General features: G+C 39.3%; 1 protein-coding gene across 1 annotated transcript; it reads left to right on the top strand.

Annotated features, from left to right (window-relative positions):
- Positions 1-23,606: 23,606 nt before the first annotated feature.
- Positions 23,607-24,285, top strand: LOC118910068 (putative MAGE domain-containing protein MAGEA13P). The gene is given in 2 exon segments (XM_036880885.2): positions 23,607-23,821; positions 23,823-24,285. Coding segments are annotated over 2 exon segments (678 nt in total).
- Positions 24,286-25,613: the final 1,328 nt, after the last annotated feature.

Raw genomic sequence — 25,613 nt, 5'->3', positions numbered from 1 at the left:
ATTTTCTCATTGAAGTGTCTCTTTCTACTTCTGAGTTTATAGGGTTCTTCATAAGTTTTATTCTTCCCCCCCCAGTTTCCACACAATTATATTTATTTGCGATTTTGCACATATAAAATTATTTCACATTTAGGTATTCAGATAAAATGAATTTAGTCCAAATTTGGGAACTACAAGTTTTCTTCCTGCTTTGTTCCAGAAATGTGATATTTTGTTTTTCTATGTATACTTGGTTTTCAATAAATATGCCATTATGTAAATGTATAAATATTTGTGTGTAAATCAGTATTATATATGTATACATGTAAAATCTATTTGTTTTTCTCTTTCATTAGGACCCTATCTTTAAGAAATAATTTTAAAACAAATGAACTGCAGGAGAGTAGACTATTGACTTAAAGATGTGAGAGGGCTTCTTGGTAAGACGACCAATCAAAAATGTGTCAGCCCTGGAATTGATATACAGTTGAATCTATGCATTTTATATAGCCAAGGCCAATTTTTATTAATGTGTAATTATGGAGCACCTTTAAATAGGAAAGATTACTATTATGTATGAAATGACTGTATTTAAAACTTTGGAAAAAAGTTCATTCAGAAAATCATAGCATCTACTGATGATATTGTTATAATTGCAGGTTGGAGCAGACAGTCATCAATACTATATGTAACTGCAGTGTTAAAAGTTTGGGGATGATACAATGGAAAGAATCAGTATCATTCTTAGTATTGATCTACACAGAAAAGCAAATTATTCATCTTTACGTATATCAGTATAATTAAAAATAGATTACAGAAAGTCTATAGAAAAAAATCGATATATACATTATACATTACAAACTGGAAATCTATCTCCCATTTTAGTCATGCTAGATCTTCAGAACTTAGTAGTCTTTCAATGACAAATGGAACTGGGGACTAGTAAGAAAGCAAAATATTTCATTGTTTCACTTGGTGCATCTTGAATGAGGGCAAATCCTGCAATTCCTATATACAATACAAAGAACATGAAGTTGGAATCCATAGAGATTTGGATCAGGATTCAAATCCTGACTTCAGGTTATAACTCTGGGCAACTCAAAGTCTTTAAGTTCTAGATTACTCATTTGTACGTTGAGGAACAAATCTAATTTTAAGAGTATTTTAAGGGTTAGATAATGTCTTTAAATGTTTCTATCTTCATTTTAATTGTTCTACTCTATTTCCCATCTTGAATAAATTCAATGCATTTATCTATTCTTGTGTTGATGCACATTTAGGGAAACTGCAGGATCATGGGTTTATATACAGGACCATTTCCTAAGACATTTGCAAAATTCTCCCCAAAAGTGTTGTGATCACCATGATCTTGAGTTACCTTTGATCTACATCTCTGTCAACACTTCGTGTTATCACCTCACATCTACTATAATGGCAATCATAAAAAAAAATTGCGAGTGTTGTTGAGGACATGGAGATAATGGGAATGTAAGTTGGTTCATCCACTATGGAAAATAGTGTGGAGTTTACCCCAAAGAATTAAAAAGTGATCTACCATATGATTGTGCAATCCCACTTCTGGGTATATCTCCAAAGAAAATGAAAACAGGATCATGAAGAGGTATCTGCACTGCTATGTTCATGGCAGCCTTACTCCCAGTACTCAATATACAGAAACAACCTAAGGGCCCATCAACAAATAAGTGGCTAAAGAAGCTGTGATATATTTATAGAATGGAATACAATCCAGCCACAATAAAGAAGGAAATCCTGTCATTTGTGACAATATGGATGGACCCAGAAGGCATCAGGCTAAGTAAAATAAGTCAAACAGAGAAAGACAAATACTGTATGATCTTATGTGTGGAACCTAAAAAAGCTGATCATATAGAACAGCAAGGACAGTGGTGGTTACATGGGGCTGAGGGGTGGGGGAAATGGGGAGATACTGATCAAAGAATACGAGCTTCCAGTTAGATAATGAATATGTTCTGGGGATCTAACATGCAACACAGTGATTATAGTTAATAGTACTGTATTATATACTTGAAAACTGCTAAGAGTATAGGCTTTAAGTGATCTCACCACACAAAAAAGGTAATTATGTGATGAGATGGAGGTGTTAGCTGTAATATCAAATCAATATACTGTCCACCTTAAACTTTCTCAATGTTATATATCATTTATATGTCAATAAAGCTGGGGAAAAAGGTGGTTTTAAAAACAAAGCAAAGCAAAACAAAACAAAAATGTCTCTGGCTACCATCTTGAGCATTCACACTTTCACTCTCTTAAATCTCTTATTCTGGGGGAATCCAGCTACGTGGTCAGGAGGCAGCCCTGTGAATGTCCTCCTGTAGAGTAAGGCACTGAGACCTCTGAAGAATCACATAAATACATTTAGAAACAGAGACTTCCTTTCCCCATCAAGAAGCCTCATGAGACCTCAAGCCAGAGGCACCCAAGTAAGCTTTGCCCAGATTTCTGACTCACAGAAACTGACATATTAGATGTTTGTTGCTTTAATCTGCCATGTTCTTGGAAAATTGTTATATACCAATAGACAAATAATACAGGCACACCAAGAATAAATGTTGGAAGCTTCTTGCATCCCTACTTTTAAATCAGAAAGGAGGAAAAAGTGATGTGAATCGAGTCCAGCGGAGCTAGAGCCACGGAACATTCACACCTGACTGGAGCTATAAGCTTAGAGAGATCTACTCATGGCCTGAACTTCTTCAGTGAGGCAGGGAGACACAGCCTTTATTTCCTCCCAGCCTCGTATCTCCTGCCAGTGCCACCATAACCTCAACCCAACAAAAAGCCAGGGGGGCCACAGAGTGGAAGCAGTACAGTTGTGAGAGAAAGAGTGGGGAGACAAGGGCAGAGGATGGATGTGGTTGGAGCACAGCCTGGACTGGCACCATATACACAACACACTGAACACAGGCTATTCATTCAAACTGAAGAAAAAGGGATATGTCACTGTAGGACACCATGAAACAACAGAAAGAAACAAATAGTATATTGTAAAACCTCTTATTAAAGCCCTTTTTCCTCATACCTGCCAAACATTTACCTAGTAGATTTGTAACAAAAAATAATTAGAAAAGCTAATAAAATAACTCTGACCGTATATTACAAAATAGAAAATATACAGAAACCAATATCTGTTCTCAAAAAAACCTTTAAAAGAATTCTTTTAAATACTCTTATATTTTAGGGGGTGGGGGAAAGATGGTGGCATGAGAAGTAAGGCAGAAACCTCCTTCCAAAACCATGCACAACAAAAGTACAGCAAATATAACTAATCCTGAAAGAATGACCTGAAGATTGCAAAACAGATTGCCTATATCTGGGGAAAAGAGAAGACCTCACAGAAAAGGGTAAGGAAGCAAAGCCATGATCCAGCGGGACGCAAGCCCTCCCCTAACCCCAGCTTACAGGCAGGAGGAAGAGAAATGGAGCAGAGAGGAAGTAGAAACCCAGTAATGCTAAACACTCACCCTGGGAGGTCTGCTCCAGAGGCATGAACCCACGTTACATTGTGCTCTGAAGATTAGTAGGGCTAGAAGGCAAAGACAGGCAGAATACTTGGAGAGACAGATCCCAGCCGCTTGTGGAGAACAGGTACGCACAACTGGATGCTCCAGGACAAAAGAAAGGTGGGCACTTTGAAAGACTTCCCAAAACAGAGAGGGGTAATAAAGGGTAAGGATTACACAGAACTTGGTGCTCAGGAGAAAGGACAGGTGGAAAAAATTGTCCTGGCACATTCATCCCAGCAGGTTGGGAACTTTCAGGAGCTTTAGACTCTCCATCTCCTTGGTTGTCAATGCAGCCCTAAGGCCCCACACTGTGATAGGCAGTGTACTGCTCCTTCCTTCCCACAGGCACCAGTCTTCAGACCTGGTGCACACACCATTGTGCCACACCAGCTGAAGTGTGGCTCCTCCTACAGCAGCTACAGAGGTGTAATGCAATGGGCTCATCCCTGTGCATTTGGCCCACCGGACCTGTCAGTGGAGGCAGACACTGCAGCCAGGAAGCAGGAAAGAGCTCTTTATTCCCACCACGTGCCAATGCCACTTGCCTACAACCCTGGCCCATTGCTCCAGGTGCTTGGCAGCTCCACAGAATAGAGATACTGGGCACTAGAGGGCACTGCCTACATAAAGTTATTATTCCATAGGAATCACTAGTAAAATAAAATGGCAAAAAAATTTTGTACAAACAAAAATACTGCAGACACCAGAAAGAGGGCTAAGTAAAACTGAAAACACCCATCTTCTTGATAAAGATTTCAAAATAAAAATCATAAACATGATCACAGAGCTATAGAAAAATATTCAAGACCTCAGGGAGGACTTCAACAAAGAGACAGAAACTTAAAAAATACAGTATCTGAAATGAAACATATAATGGAGGGATTTAAAAGCAGATTAGATGAGGTAGAGGAGACGGTAAATGAAATAGCAATTAGAAAACAGGGAAACAAAGAAGCTGAGGCAGAGAGAGAAAAAAGGGTCTCAAGGAATGAATGGATAATAAGACAACAGTATGACCAATCCAAATGGAATAATATCTGTAATATAGGGGTATCAGAAAAAGAAGAGAGAGAAAAGGGGATAGAAAGTATCTCTGAGGAAATAATTGCTGAAAATTTCCCCAGTCTAGAGAAAGAAACAGTTTCTCAAGTCATGGAAATGCAGAGATTGATCTCAACAGAAGGGACCCAAGGAAGACAATACCAAGACATATAATAATTAAAATGGCAAAGATGAAGGACAAGGAGAGAGTATTAAAAACAGCCAGAGATAGAAAAAAGATCACATATAAGGAAAGCCTATGAGGCTATCAGCAGACTTTACAGCAGAAACCATATAGGCAAGAAGGGAATGGCATGATATATTTAATGCAATGAAACAGAAGGGCCTCGAACCCAGAATACTCTACCCAGCAAAACTATCATTTAAATTTGAAGCAGGGATTAAACAATTTCCAGATAAGAAAAAGTTGAGGGAATGAACCTCCCACAAACCATCTCTACAGTGTACCTTAAAAGGATTTCTCTAGATCAAAGTGCTCCTAGGCTAAATAGCTGTCACCAGAGAAAATAAAACCATTGTAAAGGAAGTAGACCAAGTAATTACTAAGCAAATGCAAAATTAAATCAACTACCCACAAAGTCAGTCAAGGGATACACAAAGAGTACAGAACATGATACCTAATATATAAAGAGTAGAGTAGGAAGAAAAAGAAGGGAGAAAAAAAAGAACCTTTAGATTCTGTTTGAAATAGCATAAGCAAGTTAAGTTAGACTCTTAGATAGTAAGGAAGTTACCCTTGAACCTTTATTAACCACAAAACTAAAGCCTGCAATTGCAATAAATACATATCTATCAATAATCACCCTAAATGTAAATGAACTGAATGCACCAATCAAGAGATAGAGTTACATAATGGATTAAAAAAAATGACCTGTCTATATGCTATAAGAGAATTACTTCAAACACAAAGACATACACAGACTAAAAGTGAAGGGATGGAAAAAAATATTTCATGCAAAGAAGGAGAAAAAAGCAGGAGTTGCAGTACTTATACCAGACAAAACAAACTTCAAAACAAAGAAAGTTACAAGAGACAAAGAAGGTATTACATAATGATAAAGAGTTGGTCCAACAAGAGGATATAACCATTATAATTATCTATGCACCCAATATACAAGCACCTAAATATGTGAAACAAATACTAACAGAATTAAAGGGAGGATTACAATGCAGTACATTCATTTTTGGAGACTTTAACACATAACTCACTCCAAAGGACAGATCAACCAGAGAATATAAATAAGGAGACAGAGGCACTGAAAAACACATTAAAGCAGATGGGTCTAACAGACATCTACAGAACACTTCACCCAAAAGCAGCAGGGTACACATTCTTCTCAAGTGCACATGGAACATTTTCAAGAATAGATCACATACTAAGCCATAGAAATAGCTTCAGTAAATTCAGAAGGAAAGAAATGTTTCCAAACAGCTTCTCAGATGACAAAGGTATGAAATTAGAAATAAATTATGCAAAGAAAACTAAAAACTCCACAAACTTGGAGGCTTAACAACATGCCCTTAAATAATCAATGAATCAGTGACCAAATAAAAACACAGATCAAACAATATATGAAGGCAAATGAAAACAACAAATCAACATCCCAAAATCTGTGGGATGCAGCGAAAGCAATTCTAAGAGGAAAGTATATTGCAATACAGGCTTACCTCAAGAAACAATAACAATCTGAAATGAACAGTCTAAACTCACAATTAATGATACTAGAAAAAAGAAGAACACATGACACTCAAAGTCAGTAGAAGGTGGGACATAATAAAGATCAGGGCAGAAATAAATAAAATTGAGAAGACTAAAACAATAGAAAGAATCAATGAAACCAGGAGCTGGTTCTTCGAATAAATAAACAAAATAGATAAACCCCTAGTCAGACTTATCCTGAGAAAAACAGTGTACACACATAGACAGAATCAGAAATGAGAGAGTAAAAATCACCACAGACATGACAAAAATACAAAGAATTATTAGAAAATACTATGAAAAAGTATAGGCTAACAAATTGGATAACCTAGAAAAAATGAACAACTTTCTAGAATAAACACAACCTTCTAAGACTGCCCCAGAAACAGAAAATCTGAACAGACCAATTACCAGCAATGAAATTGAATTGGTAATCAAAAAACTACCCAAGAACAAAATGCCTGCACTAGATGGATTCACCGCTGAAATTTATCAGACATTTAGAGAAGACCTAATTAATACCCATCCTCCTTAAAGTTTTATAAAAAGTAGAAGAGGAGGGAATACTTCTAAACTCATTCTATGAAGTCAGCATCACTCTCCTAACAAAACCAGGCAAAGACACCACAAAAAAAGAAAATTACAGACCAATATCCCTGATGAACATAGATGCAAAAACACTCAATATTAGCAAACCAAATTCAAAAATATATCAAAAAGATCATCCAACATGGTCAAGTGGATTTTATTCCAGCGACGCAAGAATGCTACAATATTCTAAAATCAATCAATATCATACACTACATAAACAAAAAGGACCAGAATCACATGATCATCTCCATAGATGCTGAAAAAGCATTTGACAAAATTCAGCATCCATTCATGATACAATATATTAACAGAATGGGTATAGAGAGCAAGTACCTCAACATAATAAAGGCCATATATGACAAACCCACAGCAAGCTTTTCCTCTATGATTGGGAACCAGTCAAGGATGCCCACTCTCCCCACTTTTGTTCAACATAGTACTGGAGGTCCTAGCCATTGCAATCAGACAACACAAAGAAATAAAAGGCATCCAGATTGGCAAGAAAGAAGTTAAACTGTCCCTGTTTGCAGATGATATGATATTGTACATAAAAATCCCTAAAGAAATGACCAAAAACTACTAGAATAACTGAATTCAGTGAATTCTCAGGATACAAAATTAATACACAGATATCTGTTGCATTCCTATGTACTAATGATGAACTAGCAGAAAGAGAAATCAGGAAAATGATTTTATTTACAATTGCATCAGAAAGAATAAAATACCTAGGAATAAGTCTAACCAAAGAGGTGAAAGACCTATACCATGAAAATTATAAGACACTCATGAGAGAAATTAAAGAAGATAACAACAAATGGAAATACATCCCATGCTCATGGATTGAGAAGAATATTGTCAAAATGGCCATCCTTCCCTAAGCAATCTACAGATTCAATGCAATCCCTGTCAAAATAACAACAGCACCTTTAATGAACTAGAAAAAATTGTCCTAAAATTCATATGGAACCAAAAAAGATACTGAATAGCCAAAGCAATCCTGAGAAAGAAGAATAAAGCTGGGGGGATTATGTTCCCTGACTTCAAGCTCTACTAGAAAGCCATAGTAATCAGAACAATTTGGTACTGGTACAAGAACAGACCTGTAGATCAATGGAACAGACTAGAGAGCCCAGATATAAACCCACACATATTGGCCAATTAATATACGATAAAGGAGCCACAGTTATACAATGTGGAAACAACAGCTTCTTCAATAACTGGTACTGGCAAAAATGGACAAGTATATGTAAGAGAATGAAAGTGTATTATTGTCTAACTCCATACACAAAAGTAACCTCAAAATGGATCAAAGACCTGAATTAAAGTCATGAAACCATAAAACTCTCAGAAGAAAACATAGGTAAAAATCTCTTGAATATAAACATGAGCAACTTTTTCCTGAACACATCTCTCCAGGCAAGGGAAACAAAAGCAAAAATGAACAAATGGGACTACATCAAGCTAAAAAGCTTCTGTACAGCAAAGGATACCATCAGTAGTAAAAAAAAAAAGGCATCCTACAGTATGGGAGAATACATTTGTAAATGACTTATCCAATAAGGGGCTAACATCCAAAATATAAAAAGAGCTCACATGCCTCAACACCCAAAAGACAAATAAACTGATTAAAAAATGGGCAGAGGATCTGAACAGACACTTCTCCAAAGAATAAATTCAGATGGGCAACAGGCACATGAAAAGATGCTCCACATTGCTAATCATCAGGGAAATGCAAATTAAGGCCATGAGATATCATCTCACACCAGTTACGATGGCCAAGATCCAAAAGACAGGGAACAATAAATGCTGGAGAGGATGTGGAGAAAGGGCAATCCTCCTACACTGCTGGTGGGAATGTAAATTAGTTCGATCATTGTGGAAAGCAGTATGGAGGTTCCTCAAAAAACTCAAAAAAGAAATACCATTTGACCCAGGAATTCCACTCCTAGGAATTTACCCTAAGGATGCAACAGCCCAGTTTGAAAAAGACAGATGCACCCCTTTGTTTATCACAGCACTATTTACAATAGCCAAGACATGGAAGCAACCTAAGTGTCCATCAGTAGATGAATGGATAAAGAAAAGATGGTGCATATACACAATGGAATATTATTCAGCCATAAGAAGAAAACAAATCCTACCATTTGCAAGAAAATGGATGGAGCTAGAGGGTACTATGCTCAGTGAAATAAGCCAGGCGGAGAAAGACAAGTATCAAATGATTTCCCTCATTTGTCGAGTGTAACAATGAAGTAAAACTGAAGGAACAAAAAACACCAGCAGACTCACAGATTCCAAGAAGGGACTAGTGGTTACCAAAGGGAAGAGGTTGGGGAGGGTGAGTGGGGAGGGAGGGAGAAGGGGATTAAGGGGCATTATAATTAGCACACATAATATAGGGGGGTCATGGGGAAGGCAGTATAGCATGGAGTAGACAAGTAATGAGTCTATAGCCTCTTACTATGCTGATTGACAGTGACTGCAATGGGGTGGGGAAGGGACTTGATAATATGGGGGAATGTTGTAACCATAATCCTGCTCATGTGAAACCTTCATAAGATTGTATATCAATGATTCCTTAATTAAAACAAAATTTTACATATATAATCTTGTCATTCATTTTATATTAAATGACAAGGGGCAATGTTTTGAATTGCCTCTGTGAAGAAGCTTCCTTTGGATTTCAGAGATGTTTAACAGTTCTCATTAAGCAATAGAAAATGTGCAATTTTTGCCAAAATTTCAAATAAGTCATTGCTGAGTTTGCCCACAATTTGTCTCATTAATCTGAAATAATTTGAGTACTCCAAGTAAGTTTTGCAAATTAAATAATTCTTATTCTTTGCAGCTTTACTAATAGTGGAGAAAATGGGAAGAAATTTAAAAAATCAAACAACACTTTTAAAAAACAAATGTTGGCTGAGGAGAGCCTATTATAATTAGCAATTTATGACCTAACACACGGTAAAGTCAGCAGAGTAGGAGGGGCATTGGCCTGAATATAGTGGCTGTGTGGTAAGGGGAATTGAAGAAGTATGTATAATAAATGAAGGTGACTCTCATAAACCTGGGCTTTGCACAGGAAGAAAGATCATGTAGGACTTAAATAGGAACGTTACCATCTTTGATTTGGGGGAAAAATCTTAAATGTTTTTAAAGTGATGGTAAAGAGACAATAACAGATAAAGAAAAAGGGGAATACTGAGTTGGCAAGACCCCTACCTGGGCATGAAAGGATAGGATTCAGAGGAAAAAAAGAGAAAGACGATGTCTGCAAAAAGGGGAAAGGAGACAAGAGGGCAGTATTATTATGTATTTTTTGGTTATTGGCTTTAGATGACCAGTGTAGGCCTAAGAGTGGAGAAGAAAGCATTTGGGTAGATTAGAAGAAAATCTGAAACAGAAGGACAAAGGTCCAAAGAGAGGAGGACAGTGCTCAGATAGCGGGCGAGATGCTCAGTTGTGTGGCTTGAGTGGTCAGGTGAAAAAGTGAGGGCAGGCAGACACATGGCTTAGTGAAAAATGGAGACAACTGCTACAGACAGACTAGAGAGGACATATCAGGAGCGGGGGAGATTAAAAGCTGTGGAGGTAAGGGGTAGAAGTGTAGGATTTTGGAAGGGACTGTTAGGGTGTGGAAATGTACTCTGGTGGATGAAATTTAGAGAAACAAATGATCAATAGAGTTCAGGAGTTCAAATGAGTGTAAAGCTAGGGTGTTACCTGGGGTATAAAGCTTTCCATGTGGACACTGAATCCTTTGGGTAATTGCAAAGCTTAAGGTAGAAAGGAAGACACGGAGTAAATTACTGGTCTTCAACACATACAGAACAATGACCAGAATGATGGTGATGAGCACAGCCAGGATAAATTAATATTAATGCCAGATGATGTCAAATAAGTTGTTTTATGTTTATTCAGTTAAACAGCTTTTATTGAGCTCTATGATAAGGGTAGCCAATGGGGCTCCAATCTGTGTAAGAGATTCACTAGCCTCTGAACATCTCAGGAGGCCAGCAACCAGGCTATATTTTAGGAAGACCTGTTATTGCACAAATAGAAACGACAAATGATTTGAAAGCAGCAGTGTAAAACGCCAGCCTCCTCTCCCATTTACACACAAGAGACATCAGAGAAAGAAAAAGAAAAAGAACAAGATGAAACTATACTGTCCCAAAGGAAAACGGAGAAATGTTCTGTGAACAGACTGAGAATGTAAGAATTTGAACAGGGCTTCCAGAGCATGGAGGCAAGTATCATTAGAGAGCTGTGAGGCTAAAATAACATGGTATGTGTGTGTCAGCTACCTTTTGCCACAATAATGCTGCATAACAATCATAAAAACCTGTGGCATATGATTTAACTCACTAGTTTGCAAGGTTTAGCTGAAGTAGGCTGGGCTTAGCTAATCTTAGCTAGGCCCACTCATGACTGGGAGTCGAATGGCTGAGGTCAACCTAGAATTTTTCAGCCGAGATTGCTGGGACAACCCAGACAACTAGCCTGGGCATGTTCTCATGGCAGGAAATCCAGAGCAAGTAAAGCCAATAGCACTTCTCCAGCCTCTGCTTGTGTCAGTTTTGCAAATATCTAATTGGACAAAACAAGACACAGATCCAATCCCAGAGTCAAAGTGGGAGGGCACTCAAACAAATGGCTTATCTCTTATTTTCCTTGACTGAGGCCTGCTGGTAAGGAAATTCATTGGTCATTTAAGAAGTCTTGACTGTCATTTGCCATGGATTCGTAGTATGACCTTGGAAAATGGTTTTTGTGCTTTGGGTCTCAGGTCTCATTTTATTCTGACAATATAGTTATATATATTATATAGAGAAAATTTCTCAAAGTTTTGTACATGTGTATGGGATGTGATTGTAACTTTATGAACTTAGGGAAGGAAAATTAACATAAAGTTTGTTTATGCGAGGCACATCTTTTGCTAAGAGATCAAATGTAGGATCTGATTCTTCAACTGGTCAGCAATTGGGAACCAAAGGACCTGCTAGTTCTTAACTAGTGTTACTGAAATTTGTGTCATTTAGAAAGAAAAGGCATTAAGTAAAATAAGTAAACAAGGCAAGTTCCATTTCCAGTATGAAAGAGTGATCTTCTAACATATCCTCCCAGAAATAACATTTATAAACCTTGGATAAATTATTTTTTAAAATAACTACAGCATGCTCTGGAGACTGAACAGGGGCATGCATATTTTGGCGGGGAGTCAAAATTGGAGCAAGTGATTGGCATGGAATAAATTTCCTGGTGTGTGTGCATATGTGTGTGTGTGCATACATACGTGCTTTGCTCTGGGGGTGGGTGTAGTGAATAATACACCAAAATAAAACCTTTGTATGAAAGAAGCAAGGGAAGGAGCCTGAGACAACCAGGAAGGATGCTGGACACCAGAGAGTAGAACTGTAGGAGGAGAGTACTCAATAAGTGAAACCCTAATTGTGTTTTTAAACTCAAGTCTCTGCACAAATTCTGGACTACATATACATCATACAAACTAAAAGCAATTTGTAGTCATGTTTTAAAGAACTAAACTGAGATCTGACTTGGTCTGCATTGAATCTAGCCAATTAAAAATGGTTGAAATTAAATTTTTATCCATTTTATATGGAAAAACCAACAGATGGCAAGTTTATGGAGTATCTGGATTCCTCAAATATTGCTTTAGAAGGTGACAAATGGTATGGCTACTTTGGTAAATACTTTTTCAGGTTTTTAAAACCTCAAACACCCTTATATTAAACAGAATATGACCCAGTCATCCTACTTCTAGGTATTCATACTTAGGAATGAAGGCTTAGGCATATACAAAGACCAGTATGCGACTGTTGATACCAGCTTTATTGTAGGAGCAGTTTTATTCATAATAGCCTAAAAATGAAAGCAACCCAAATGTCTACCCATTGATGAATGGATAAGTAAAATATGGCTTATTCATACAATTGACTACTGATACAATGATATAGAGGCTGCTCCCCTTCCTCAAGGTCACACAGCTCTGAGTTGTCCTTCATACCTCAGACTGCACCACTGGGGATACAGTTGAAGCTAATCTTCTGCTGAATCCACATCTTTGCTATAGTTCATTCCTTACCCTAATCTGTTTTCCTCACTGACTTACTGGTACCTCCTGAGAGCACTCCATCATTAAATTACATGCACAGGAATAGCCTTCTTATGCACCCCTTCTAATAAATGTGTACTAAGGCAACTGGTGACATGAGTGTACTGGGAAGCAGATTCGAAGAACGGGGATATGGAATTTAATGACTCACAGCCCACCAGTTGTAGGTTGAGTACTGATATTCCTTGGAATGTTGTAGCAGTTAAGTTATTCACCTGTGGTGAATGGAGATGAGATGCCAGTGAAAGGGAAAAGTACCAACTTATGCAATATCGCTGGCATTTAAGAAAGAGAGGAGAAGTTGTACTAATAACAATTGTGAAATTGGGAGGCCATTGCTGAGTGGCAGTGATGCTTTGAAAAGAAAAAAAAATAGATTCAGTTCAATTAATCACCAATTCAAACATAAGTATAAATTAGAGGGCTCCTTAGAGGTATTTAAAGAGTCTCATCACCTGCTACCATAGGCTTGACTGAGCTAAAGATCCCAGGACTTAATTGTTGGGGTAGCAAAACTGCAGAAAATGTTCAATGAATTCTTATCTTCTTCAAGTGTCCTGTGCCAAAGTCAGAGCCCCAAAAGGGAAGGATGTGGAAGTGGGACTATGGGACAGTGATATCTGCATGAATACACTTGAGAATCTCAAATCTCCAGATTTTCTTAACTCCTCTAAGCCTACAGAAATGGCTCACTGCTGCTTGAAAGAAGAGCTTCTTCACTTACCGTTCTATGCAGAGGACCTTTTTACTATGCAGAGGACTATGGTGATTCATGACCTCTTTAGATTCTGTGCCCACCAGACCAATACATATGTTCAAATCACAGCATGAACCCTAGAATTAACAAGTAAGCATAACAGGGTCACAGGACACAGGGTCAACAAATAGAAATCAATCCAATTTCAATGTGCTCCCACTGAACAACTGCGAATTTTTAAAATACCATTTAAAATAACTCAAAAACTGGAAATGCTGAAGTATTAATCTGAGAATACATGTATTAGATATGTGTGCTGAATATTCAAAAGTGCTGATGAAAGGAAATCTGAATAAATGAACAGCTATTGTTTTAATTGTTTAGAAGGCTCAAAATAGTAAATATGTCCACTCTCCCTAAACTGTTCTATACATTGAACATGATTCCAATAAAAATACCAACAGGACTTTTGTAGACTAAGATAAGCTCTTCTAAAATGTAATAGAAAGGTAAAGGGACCTAGAGTAGATAAGAGAATTTGGAAAAAGAAGGAAGTTGGAGGAACTGTATCACCAAGTTTTAAGAGATATGATTAAAGCTACAAGAGATAAGATTAAAGATAAACATATGTAATCAAAACAATGTAGCATTAGCAAAGGGACAGACACATAGATGAATGTGACAAAAGAAACCAGAAATAGAGCCACACAAAAATATCCATGACATTTTCACAAAGGTGCAAAAGTAATTCAATGGAGAAGGGATAGTCTTCTCTATGGATTGTGCTAGAAATCTGTAGTTAAAAATGAACCTTGACACCTCAAATTTCATACAAAAACTAATTCAAAATGAATCAAAGATGTAGATGTAAACTGTAAAACTAAAAATGTTTAAAAAATAGAATGAGAGATACTGTGGCAACTCAGGTTAAGCAAAGAGTTGTTAGACTTGAAACCAAAAGCACAATCCAAAAAAGGAAAAATTGATAAATTGGGCATGTGGATAAAATGAAGGTTCCTGGGCCAGGATTCTCACTGGGCCCTGGTTGGCTAGCTCACTACACATGTGTGGGCAATATGTTGCTATTGACTCTATATAAAGAGCCCTGCTCAGTGCTCTGCACCACACAGTGGTACAGCTGCAAGGCTGCGGGACAGCAGAGCAGAGGCTGGAGTGGTGGCAGCACGAAGGACAGAGACTGGGATGGCTGTGCAGGCAGAGAGGCCCAGAGGCAGAGACCCGCTTGCTGTATGCAGACTCGCTCTGAGTGCACAAGATTTTAGTGACTGACCTGCCACCATGGAAATAAAGTTGGGTATAAACCTTTCACCCCAAGAACATTTTACTGTCATTTGTTTGGTCACATTGAATCCATAGTGAACTTGCTGGGGGCTGAAACCCATTGGCAAGACAGGGCATCAAAATTAAAATCTTTTGCTCATTGAAACACATTGTTAAGAGAACAAAAATACAAATTACAGACAATTAAATATCTGTCAAAGGAATTGTATCCAGAATACAAAACTCTTAAAAACTTTCAAAACCCAACAGTAAGAAAACAACCCAATTAAAATATGGGTAAAATACTTCGCCAAAGAAGATACAGAAATGATAAATAAGCACATTGATAGCATTAGCTTTTAAAGAAATGCAATGAAAATCACAGTGAGATACCATTACACACCCATTAGATTGCTAAAATAAAAAAAAATACTGACAATATCAAGTACTGGCAAGGATGGGGAGAAGAAACTCTAAATGCACTGCTGATAGGAATGCAAAATGTTACGGGTGCTCTGGCAGCTTCTTTTGACCACTGAGATGTTATACACCATAAAATGAAGAATCACTTCCCATACCCTCTCCCCCAGCCACTGGTAACCACTATACTACTTTCTGTCTATATTTGCCTATTCTGGACATTTCATAGAAGTGAAATCATACTATATGTGGCCTTTTGTGTTTGACTTTTTAGCTTAGCATAGCGTTTTCAAGACTCATCCATGTTGTATCATTATCAATAATCAATTCCTTTCTATGGCAAGTAATATTCCATTTTATGGATATGCCACTTTTATTTACCAGTTGCTACACATTTGAATTGTTCTCACAATCTGTTATATTTTTATACTAATGTTCCATGAATATTCATGCACAGACTATTTTGTGAACATATGTTTTCAATTCTCCTGGGAATATACCTAGGCGTGGAATTACTGGATCTTATGGTAACTATTTCTAACCTTTTGACAAACTGAATTGTTTTCCCAAAGTGTATACACCATTTTACATTCCCACCAGCAATGCAAGAGGTTTCTAATTTTTCCACATCCATGCTAACTTGTTATGTTCACTTTTAAAGCTTATATCCATGTAGTGGGTTGAAGTGGTGTCCTATTGTGGTTTTGCTCTGCATTGCCCTAATGACTAACAATGTTATCTTTCATGTGCTTATTATGTTTGTATATGTTCATTGGATAAATATCTACTCAAGTCTTTTGCCCATTTTTATTTGGGTTGTCTTTTTTTGAATTATAGGAGTTTCAGATATATATGATGTGCAGATATTTTTTCCCATTATGTAGACTGTCTTTTCATTTTCTTGATAATGTTCTTTGATGCACAAAAGTTCTCAGTTTTGATGAAGTCAAATTTTTTTTGGTTACTTGTACTTTGGTGTCGTATCTAAAAAGCATAGTCACAGTTAAGGTCATGAAGATTTATAGCTATGTTTTCTTTATAGGGTTTAGTATTTATAGCTCTTAGAATTAGGTCTGTGGTCCATTTTGAATTAACTTTTATATTGTTATGAGGTAGTGGGGTTCAAATTCATTATTTTGCATGTGACTTTTCAGTTATTTCAGTGCCATTTGTTGAAAAGATTATTCTTTCCACATCAAACTGTCTTGGCAGCCTTCTTGAAAAAAAAATCAATTGACTATTGTGTATATATTTATATCTGTACTCCAAATTCCTTTCCATCGATCTACATGTTTATCCTTATGCCAATACTACACTGTGTTGATCACTGTAGCTTTGTAGTTGAAATTGTAAAGCGTGAATCCTTCTCTTTTGTTCTAATTTTTTCAAGATTTTTTGGCTATTCTGTGCCCCTTGAATTTCTACATGCAATTAAGGATCAGTTTGTCAATTTCTGCAAAAATGCCAGTTAGAATTTTGATAACAATCACATTGTATCTGCAAATCAGTTACAGGAATATTAACATCTTAATCAATGGACCACAGGATGTCTCTATTCAGGTCTTAATTTCTTTCAATAATGTTTTATACATTTAAGTGTACAAGTATTACACCTATTTTTTAAAAACACTATTTTTTGATGGTATTGCAAATGGATATTTAATTATTACTAGTTTATAGAAGTATAATTGATACATGTTTTTTATTTTATATCCTGCAACCTTGCTGAACTCATATTAGCTCTAATAGTTTTTTATGTGTATTACATAGGATTTTTTAATATAAAATTTCATATCATCTGTAAATAAAACTAGTTTTTTTTCTTTCCAATTTGGATGGCTTTTGTTTCATATTCTCACCCAATTGTCCTGACTAGAAATCACCTAATTGCCCTGGCTAGAATGTTGACTATAAGGGGTTAAGGGCAGTCATCTTATCTTCTTTCTGCCTTAAAGACCTTAAAGCTTTCCTCCTAAGTATTTCAACAATTAAGTATGATGTTAGCTGTGGGGTTTTTCTGGATACCCTTTACCAGGTTTAAGAACTTCCCTTCTATTCCTAGTTTGTTGAGGACGAATTCATTTTGATGGTCATGTGAATTTTGTCCTTTATTCTATTAATATGTTATATTTCAAAGCAGTATGCCCATCCTGCATCTATTTGCCATCAGGTCCCTCACTGGTCCCCTGCTCTGCTTTCTACTATATAGGAGCTGACATCTGCAGGTGGCAATTCCTAGGCTTACTAACATTTATGTTGCCATCTTGGTTCAGCCAACTGGTGGCACCAGCAGGAGATTACAGCCAAGGAAGAGGAAGCAACCAGAGTTTTTCTCCCTCTTCCTAAGCATCAGATGGCTTCTCCATACACAGCTAGGTGTTTTCCATGGCTCCAGCTCACATAACATTGGACCACCATCGCTCCAGGTCCTAGTGAATGTAATAACTGGACTCCAGCAACACTATTATGTTTTTTTGTCCTTGCAGGCTAGAGGTGGGAGTGACTTCCTATTGTTGCTAATTGTTGGGTTCCCCAACTCTTGTTTATTGGCTTTTTATCAGCTTTTAATCCCATGCATTAAAATTCCCTATGTTATATATTTACTGTGGTATCTATTTTCCAGGAAAATCCCTGATTTTGGCATGTGGCCAATTATACTGATTGACTTTATAGTGTTAAACTTCTTCACATTCATATGCAATGTTTTTCATACACAGAAAACACAAAATAAGACTTTACCACATATAAATTCTAATGGCATAAGTTATAGAGTGATATACTCAACTGGTAAAACAGTCAAGCAATACCCATAAAGTTATACAATATGACCTCTATGATGCAACTCAAGTGGTACTCAGTGAGAAAGAATCTAAAATACATTATTATAAAATAAGAAATATTTAAAACAGCCAAGCACTTCAAGAAAGTATGGAATGAATAGCATATTCAACCTGTAGAAGTAGAAGTCAGAAAATGAAGATCAATGCAGAAATAAAATAGAACACAGTAGAGTCAATGAACATAAGTCATTCCTTTGGAAATACTTATGATATTTGCAAAAATGTCTTACAAAAGAAAAAAGTAGGAACAAACAAGTTAAATAATTTGTATAAACTTTAGATGTGAGGATATTTAAAATAGACAGGAACACAACAAGTTCCCTCAGGATAACCAAAACTGCAGACACGGAAATGTTCCCACATACAGAAGTACTGCAGCTAATAAGGTTAAGAAGGAATGAGAGAATGATTGCTCTGTGAGCCCTAATGGATTAATAAAGGTGACCGCCATCAATGACTGTCAGCATCAACAGAAAAGGGAACAACCAGGCATTAATACATCCTAATGCAAGTATATGGCATCACCCACAGAGAGGTCTCCCAGAAGAGAGGGAAGGGAGGAAAAAAAAACACCCATCTGACCAAGCCTTTAACTATCAGTGTAAAGAAGTCCAGGGGCTGAAGAACATGTTTAAAAGGATACCAAAGATTTACAGTCAGCAAAATCCAGACTATGGGAAATAAGACAAAATACATGGCTTTTTTTAATGCAAAGAAAAAGCTGTGATGTGGCAGAAATCTATAGGCTAAAAAAGACTGAAGGGACATAAATAATCAGTATGTATAGACCCAATTTGCACATCAATTCAAAGAAAAATGTTTCAAGTATTAAGTTGTCAGGTAAGTGGAAAACCGGATATTTGATACTAATGACTTATTTTTAGAGCTAGAAATTGCATTAAGTTTATGTTTTAGATAAGATTGCTTATCTTTCAGAAATGCATGCTGAAATTCTTTCGGTGTGATGGCTGGGATTTGCTTTACAGAATTCCAGTTGCAGAGATGGGTGGATAGTGGGGGTATGGTTGGGAACGCACTGGCCATGCACTGATGATTGCTGATGTCAATGGCAGGTATACTGGGTTCATCATACTGTTCTCTTTACTGATGTAAGTTTGGGAGTTCCTGCAATACTTTCTATTACAAATATCATGCTATTAAATTTAAAAAACTAAGTGAAATGGGCCACTTTTTAGAAAATAAATAACCAAGCTGATCCATAAAGAAAAAAATGTTAGTGCAAAAACTAGTCAAAATTCAATCTGCTGTCAAATGTCGAGGACAAGACTGACTTGGAGACCACTTTTACCAAATAGGGAAAATTTATTGGCAGCTTTGGCAAAGTTTTCTAAAGCATACCAAAACAATGGAAAATTATTCGATTCATTTTTCCCAGCCAGCTCTCTTTAATTTAAAACCCAAATGAGGACTTCTCCCACACCCACATCCCCGTGAAAAGAATACTTGAGCCAAGCTCATTCACATAGCATTAAGTATCTTAAATAAAACAGTATAATCAACAGAGCAGTGAATTAAGTGAGCAAATGGGTTGTGGCCAAGGAGTGAAATATGATTTAACATTAGAAAATGCTTTCAATTCTAATTCCCTACATTAACAAATTAGAGGAGAAAAAAATTTGATTATGCCATGGGTGGAAAAAAAGTATTTGAAAGAAATTCAACATGAAATCATGGTGCAAATTTCTGGCAAACAAAGAATGAAAGGGACCTTCCCTTCTTTAAAATTCTGCAGCTGACTTAGATATGAAATGGTAGAATTATTCTCATTAAAGTCAGGAATAAGACAGACATATACACTTCACCTCTACTGTTGAAAAATGCACTGGAATACAAAGCCAGAGATATGGACATCAAAATAAAAATATATGAATATTGAAAAGACAGATTTTATTTGGTAACAATATGATCATCTGCCTAGAAAATTAAAAGGAATATTGTAATATTGAAATGTGGAAGATTCAAATAAATAAGGGACTTCAAAAACACACAGTATGGGAGGTCAGTATAAGAAAATTAAGAGCCTTGCCACACAAAAGCAGTAACTAATTAGAACACGTAACAGACAACATCCCATTTGAAACAGCAACAAAATCCAAAAGTTAGCTAAGAGGAATTACAGAAGTCACAAAAATGTATGAGATTGCTATGGAGGCAAATATAAAAAATTTACTGATAGATTCAGAAATTTTTAAAAAGCTCCAAAGAGAGGAGTATACTATATTAAATGGTGTGAAACAGAATACTGTAAAGATACCAATTCTCCCTAAAATACTTAAATTATTTACAGATTTAGTGCCTTACCTGTAGTTGCCAAATTCAAGTTTGTGCTGCGGTCTTCCACTCCCAAAATCAATGCTGGAAAACTAGAGGGGAGAATGCAAACCAGCAATAATGTGTTAGTTTACTAGCACTGCTTTGTCAAACTACCATGAACTGGGTGGCTTAATGGAGATTCTCTTACAGCTCTGGAAACCAGATGTCCAAAATCAGAGTCACAGGGCTGAAAGCAAGGGGCTGGCAAGGTGGCACTCCCCCTGGAGACTCTAGGGCAGAATCCATCCCTTGCCTCTGCCAGCTTCTGGTAGCTGCTGGCATTCCTTGGCTTATGGCAACATGACTTCAATCTTAAAGGTCAGCCTCTTCAAACATCCCTCCGCTCCGTCTCCACACTGCCTTCCCTGTCCATTCTTCTTCTGCATCCCTCTCATCAAGACAACTGTGATGGCAGAGAGAGCACAGCCGGATAGTCCGGGCTGTCGCCACTGCCCCACCCCTCACCCTGCCCCCATCGAAACTCTTAAATTCACGGCATTTGCAAAGACCCTTTTGCAAAGAAGGCAGCCTTTAGAGGATCTAGGGACTGGGGTATGATATGTTATGTGTGGTTCATCCTGATGCTTGCTTTTCCATTTTTTAGTCCATTCTTTTTACTCCATGCTACTATGTTTTAAAAGGGGCATTATTTTTTGGCCTATCAGAAATAACTGCAACAAAATGTAAACAACAAACCATGAGAAATCCCTGTGTTGACCTGGTACTTATGTTTTTGGTGAGGGTGGGGAGGCAGCAGTGAAGTTGGGGAGGGTCCATAGCCTGCAATGGATGGCAGATGATGGGAGAGGGACTTCTACCCGTGCCTTACTGAGGAAATCTGAGGCATCACTGCAGACCACAGATGCCAGGAGCCCTGGGGTAGCATCAGATATCAGGGAAGCTGGGGTCGACTGATGCAGTACGACTCCCGAGTCTGTGCTAATAACCACCTGCAGCCACTTCAGTGAGTAAAGCCTGGCCTTTAAAAATATATTTGAATGGAGTAAATGAATGGATAACCTCAGGGTGAGCCACACATACACAAACACTTGGTAGAGATGTAAAATACATTTCTTAATATCAGTTAAGCTTAAACTAAAGAATGAAGAAAAATTCCTGTACTGAACAATGCAATGGTAGATAATCTCACAATAGCAGGAACTTCCAAAATGACGTTGCTCAGCCACCAGAGTGTGGAAAATACACTTTTACAACAAAATGTTTCCAAAGTTTACCGGCTGGTGGGTGAGGACACCCAGGGTGGAAGCTGTGCTTCTTTTCTGGATCTCCACCACCTGTCCTGGGCACTGCTGCTCTCCCAGCTAGCAGCCAGCCTGGGAAACAACCAAACCTGCTATCCGAGATTGCAGCTAGGCAAATGCTCCCAGCTGGCGGAAAGGGAGGCAACTTCCAGAGAGTACCTGATTAGGAGCCAAGGGGAGAACCCTCAAGAGTACAGACTAAGGGACTCACCCGCCCCGCAGAACAGTGTGAACCCCACAGAATCCCACTGCACCCCTGATGTCAGCCTGGAGACTCGTGGCAGGACTGTCAGGTTATGCAACCCCCACCTCGTTCCCATCTCCCGGCACTCAGAGGGGCTGGCCTTCATCAGTGGCTGGCTGACTCAGGTTTGCAGATGGGAACGCTCAGGAAGTTCCAGGAGTCAAAGCGACGACCCCGTGGGACGACTGAACGAAATGACCTCCCACAGCAGAACAGAATGGGTCCCAGCCTGTGCTGAGCCAGCTTTCAGCCTGGGGACGCCTTGTACTGGATCCTTGAATGCAGTGTTTTGAGACTTTGACCTTTGGAACCTGAAGGAGACGAGGCTTCAACTCAAGTGACTGGACTCAGGTCAGCAAAGGGATGTGGGAGATGGCTTCTCTCAGAGAGGTGAGGCTTCAATCTGAGGATGCAAAGTCAGGTTAGCGGAGGTGGGGAACACAGCAGGCCCTCTCGGGAGTAAGCAAACATTAATAACATTGGGCTCTCCTACCCTAGACAAGGGAGACCCCAATGAAACTCACCTGGCCCCCACTATCAGCCCCGGGAGGCTCTGGGCAAATATGGCCAGATGTGGTGCCCCCCCACTGAAGAAAGTCAGAGAAAGTCAGCAGAAGGTAGGACCCAAACCCTGGCAGGGGAAGATTAGGACTCTGAGCACTGAAGGAACCCATCCACCCCGGAACAGTGGGGCCTCCTAGGGTTTAGCCCCACCCCGCCTGTCAGCAGTGGGGGCCCAGGACTGTGCCTGTAGTCTGCATATGGAGATGGCTCCCCATTTCCTCTCCTAGGAGCTCTAGGAACTGGGAGGTGAGGGCCTTGGTCTGAGGCCTGCATCTTCAGGTCAGCATGTCAGAGAGGGCCCAGGCAGCACCAGAAGTCAGAGTGAGGCATATACCATGAACGTCTGTCAAGAACCTCACCCACCTCAGAACAGAGAGGACCCCACAGTACCTGACTCTACCCAACCTATTCTCGTTCCTTGGGCTGTGTTGGCTGGCTGCACCCTGAGGAGCTGCCTCACTTCCTCTTTCAGTTCTTAGCAGACAAGCCAGCCAGGACAACCAGAGCCCTCTGAGGCCTGAGAGCACTCCTAAAAGAGGAGACCTGTAAGCTGCCTTTGTCGCAGCCATTATCGATGGCTTTCTCAGCTGAGGGCACTGACACTCTTCCTCTCTCCTCCAGGCCTGTGGGTCCTCATTGCCCACCCTCCTGCCCGCTGCCCCGGGCACAAGCCATCATACCTCTCAGCTGGAAGAGTGAGTGTTGCAAGCTTGAGGGAAGACCTGCAGGCCCCGAGAGAGACCCAGGGCCTGGGAGGTGCACAGGTTCCCACGGCTGCGAAGGAAGAAGCCACCGCCTCTCCTTCGCTTTCTCCTTTGGTCCTCGGTACCCCAGAGGGAGCGCCTGCTGAGGGGAAACTGAGTCCTCTCCGGAGTTCTCAGAGAGCCTGCCCCTCCCCCACTGCCATCAACCTGATGCTCCACGAGATCCTGAGTCAGTGCTCGCTGCCATGCTAAACAAGAAGGTGGATGAATTGGTGCAGTTCCTGAGTGCCAAGTATGTAACAGGAGGAGCCCGTCACGAAGGGAGAAATGCTGAAGAACATTATCAGGGAGGAGAAGGACCCTTCCCTGTGATCTTCAGGAAAGTCTGTGACTGCGTGGAAACTGTCTTTGGCATTGAAGTGAAGGAAGTGAACCCCGCCAGCCACTCCTACATGCACGTCAAAACACGATGGGCTGCTGAGGGATGCCCAGGGCGGGCCCAAGACCAGCCTCCTGATACTCATCCTGGGCGTGATCCTCGTGGAAGGCAACTGGGCCTCTGAGGAGAGGCTCTGGCAAGTGCTGAATGTGATCGCGGTGTGTCCTGGGAAGAAAGATTTCATCTATGGGGAGCCCAGGAAGCTCATCACCAAAGATTTGGTGCAGGAAAAGTACCTGGTATACCAGCAGGTGCCCGACAGTGATCCTCCACACTACAGGTTCCTGTGGGGGCCGAGGGTGCATGCAGAAACCAGCAAGATGAAAGTTCTCCAGTTATTGGCCAAGATCAGTGGAAATGATGGCACTTCCTTCCCATCCTGGTATGAGGAAGATTTGAGGGATGAGAGGGAGAGAGCCCGGGGGGCGCTGGCGCCAGTGAAAGTTCCAGCATCCCACCCAGCAGCTCCTCCTGCACTGGGGTGAGATCCTGAGGCCTACTTGAAGACAACAGCCAACATTCTAAGTAGTGGGAAGCTGGGGGGGGCAGCCTGGGGGAACACGGTGTATAACCTTGTTTTGTCTTCCTGCCCTGTATGGGTGATTTGGAGATTTATCTTTTTTTTTCCCCAAATACTATCCCTGTAAATAGTTTAATTAGCTTCAGGATCTAAGTTTATGAATGAGAGAGGTCACACATTTATCGTTATTTATCAGGTTTAAGAGTCTTGCAATTTTGCCAAATTGGGAAACCCATCATTTTTTGTGATCAGGAACAAGGTGACATGATATTAAATATGAATTTTCTTGGAAATGTGAATGAGCTCATCAGTAAAATAGAAGGATTCAAGAATGAGGAAACAACATAAAGGATGGCAAATCCTTGCATTCCTCAACCCTTTTAGTCTATAATTCTGTAAAATTAAATGATATATACCTGGAATTGTTTGTCTTATTCAAGAAAAGTAGGAGAAGTTGTAAGTTATGCTGCTTGGTGGCAGAGGGCAGACTCTGAAAAGGTGTGTCTTATAATTGAGAGAAAAATCTGGAATGGAAAATATGTCAAAGCAGTTACTTTGGGTCATGGATAAAACAGAGAGGTATCGCCAACTGAGGCAGGTGTGGGAAGTGTCCTGAACTCTTGAAAAAACCCAGTGCAGTTGAACACAGCAAGAAATAGATGTTCCTCAAGGATTTCCTGAGAAATAGGGTGATTCTCCCTTGAAGTGATGCCCAGAAGCCCCTAGGCTGTTACTCTTCCCTGGGCCTAGGAGAGCCAGAGCCCACTTCATTAAAATGACATTATGATTAGGTTATCTTGAGTGCACTTTGGCCAACTCTAAGCAAGGGTTAGATTTTTGGTGGGGGTGGAATAAATGAAAATAGTGTTTTGGATGGAAGAGCAGCTGGAAGGGAAGGAAAGCGTTGACCTTTGACTTGAATTCTAGGAGCGTTGAGTTGAACCCAGCCGGGGAAGACTAACCCACACTCAAACAATGCATTTGCTAAGTAAAAATCTACTGAGTTTATTTTTTTTTACAGAGCAACATTTCTGACTCCTCTGGTGTCCAGTGGCTCAGAACACTGCGTATTCTCTAGGCAGTCCTGGATAACAAAAATTCCCAGAGGAGAGGGTGGACGGTTCTGGGGTCAAAATAATGATAGAGAAAACTGCCACCTGTCAGCAGCTCAGCTGAGCTGGGGTGAGAGCTAAGCTGCCAGGTATCAAAGTAGCTGATCAAAGCAACAAGCCAAGTACAATGGAGTTAAGCATCTGATCACTTACTGCGCTAGTATAAGCAAGAGTGTAAAAC

Source organism: Manis pentadactyla, chromosome X, assembly GCF_030020395.1.
Source record: "Manis pentadactyla isolate mManPen7 chromosome X, mManPen7.hap1, whole genome shotgun sequence".
NCBI classification, from domain to species: Eukaryota; Metazoa; Chordata; class Mammalia; order Pholidota; family Manidae; genus Manis; species Manis pentadactyla.
The sequence above is the reverse complement of the archived record's forward strand: the minus strand, read 5'-3'. Positions and strand labels throughout refer to the sequence as shown.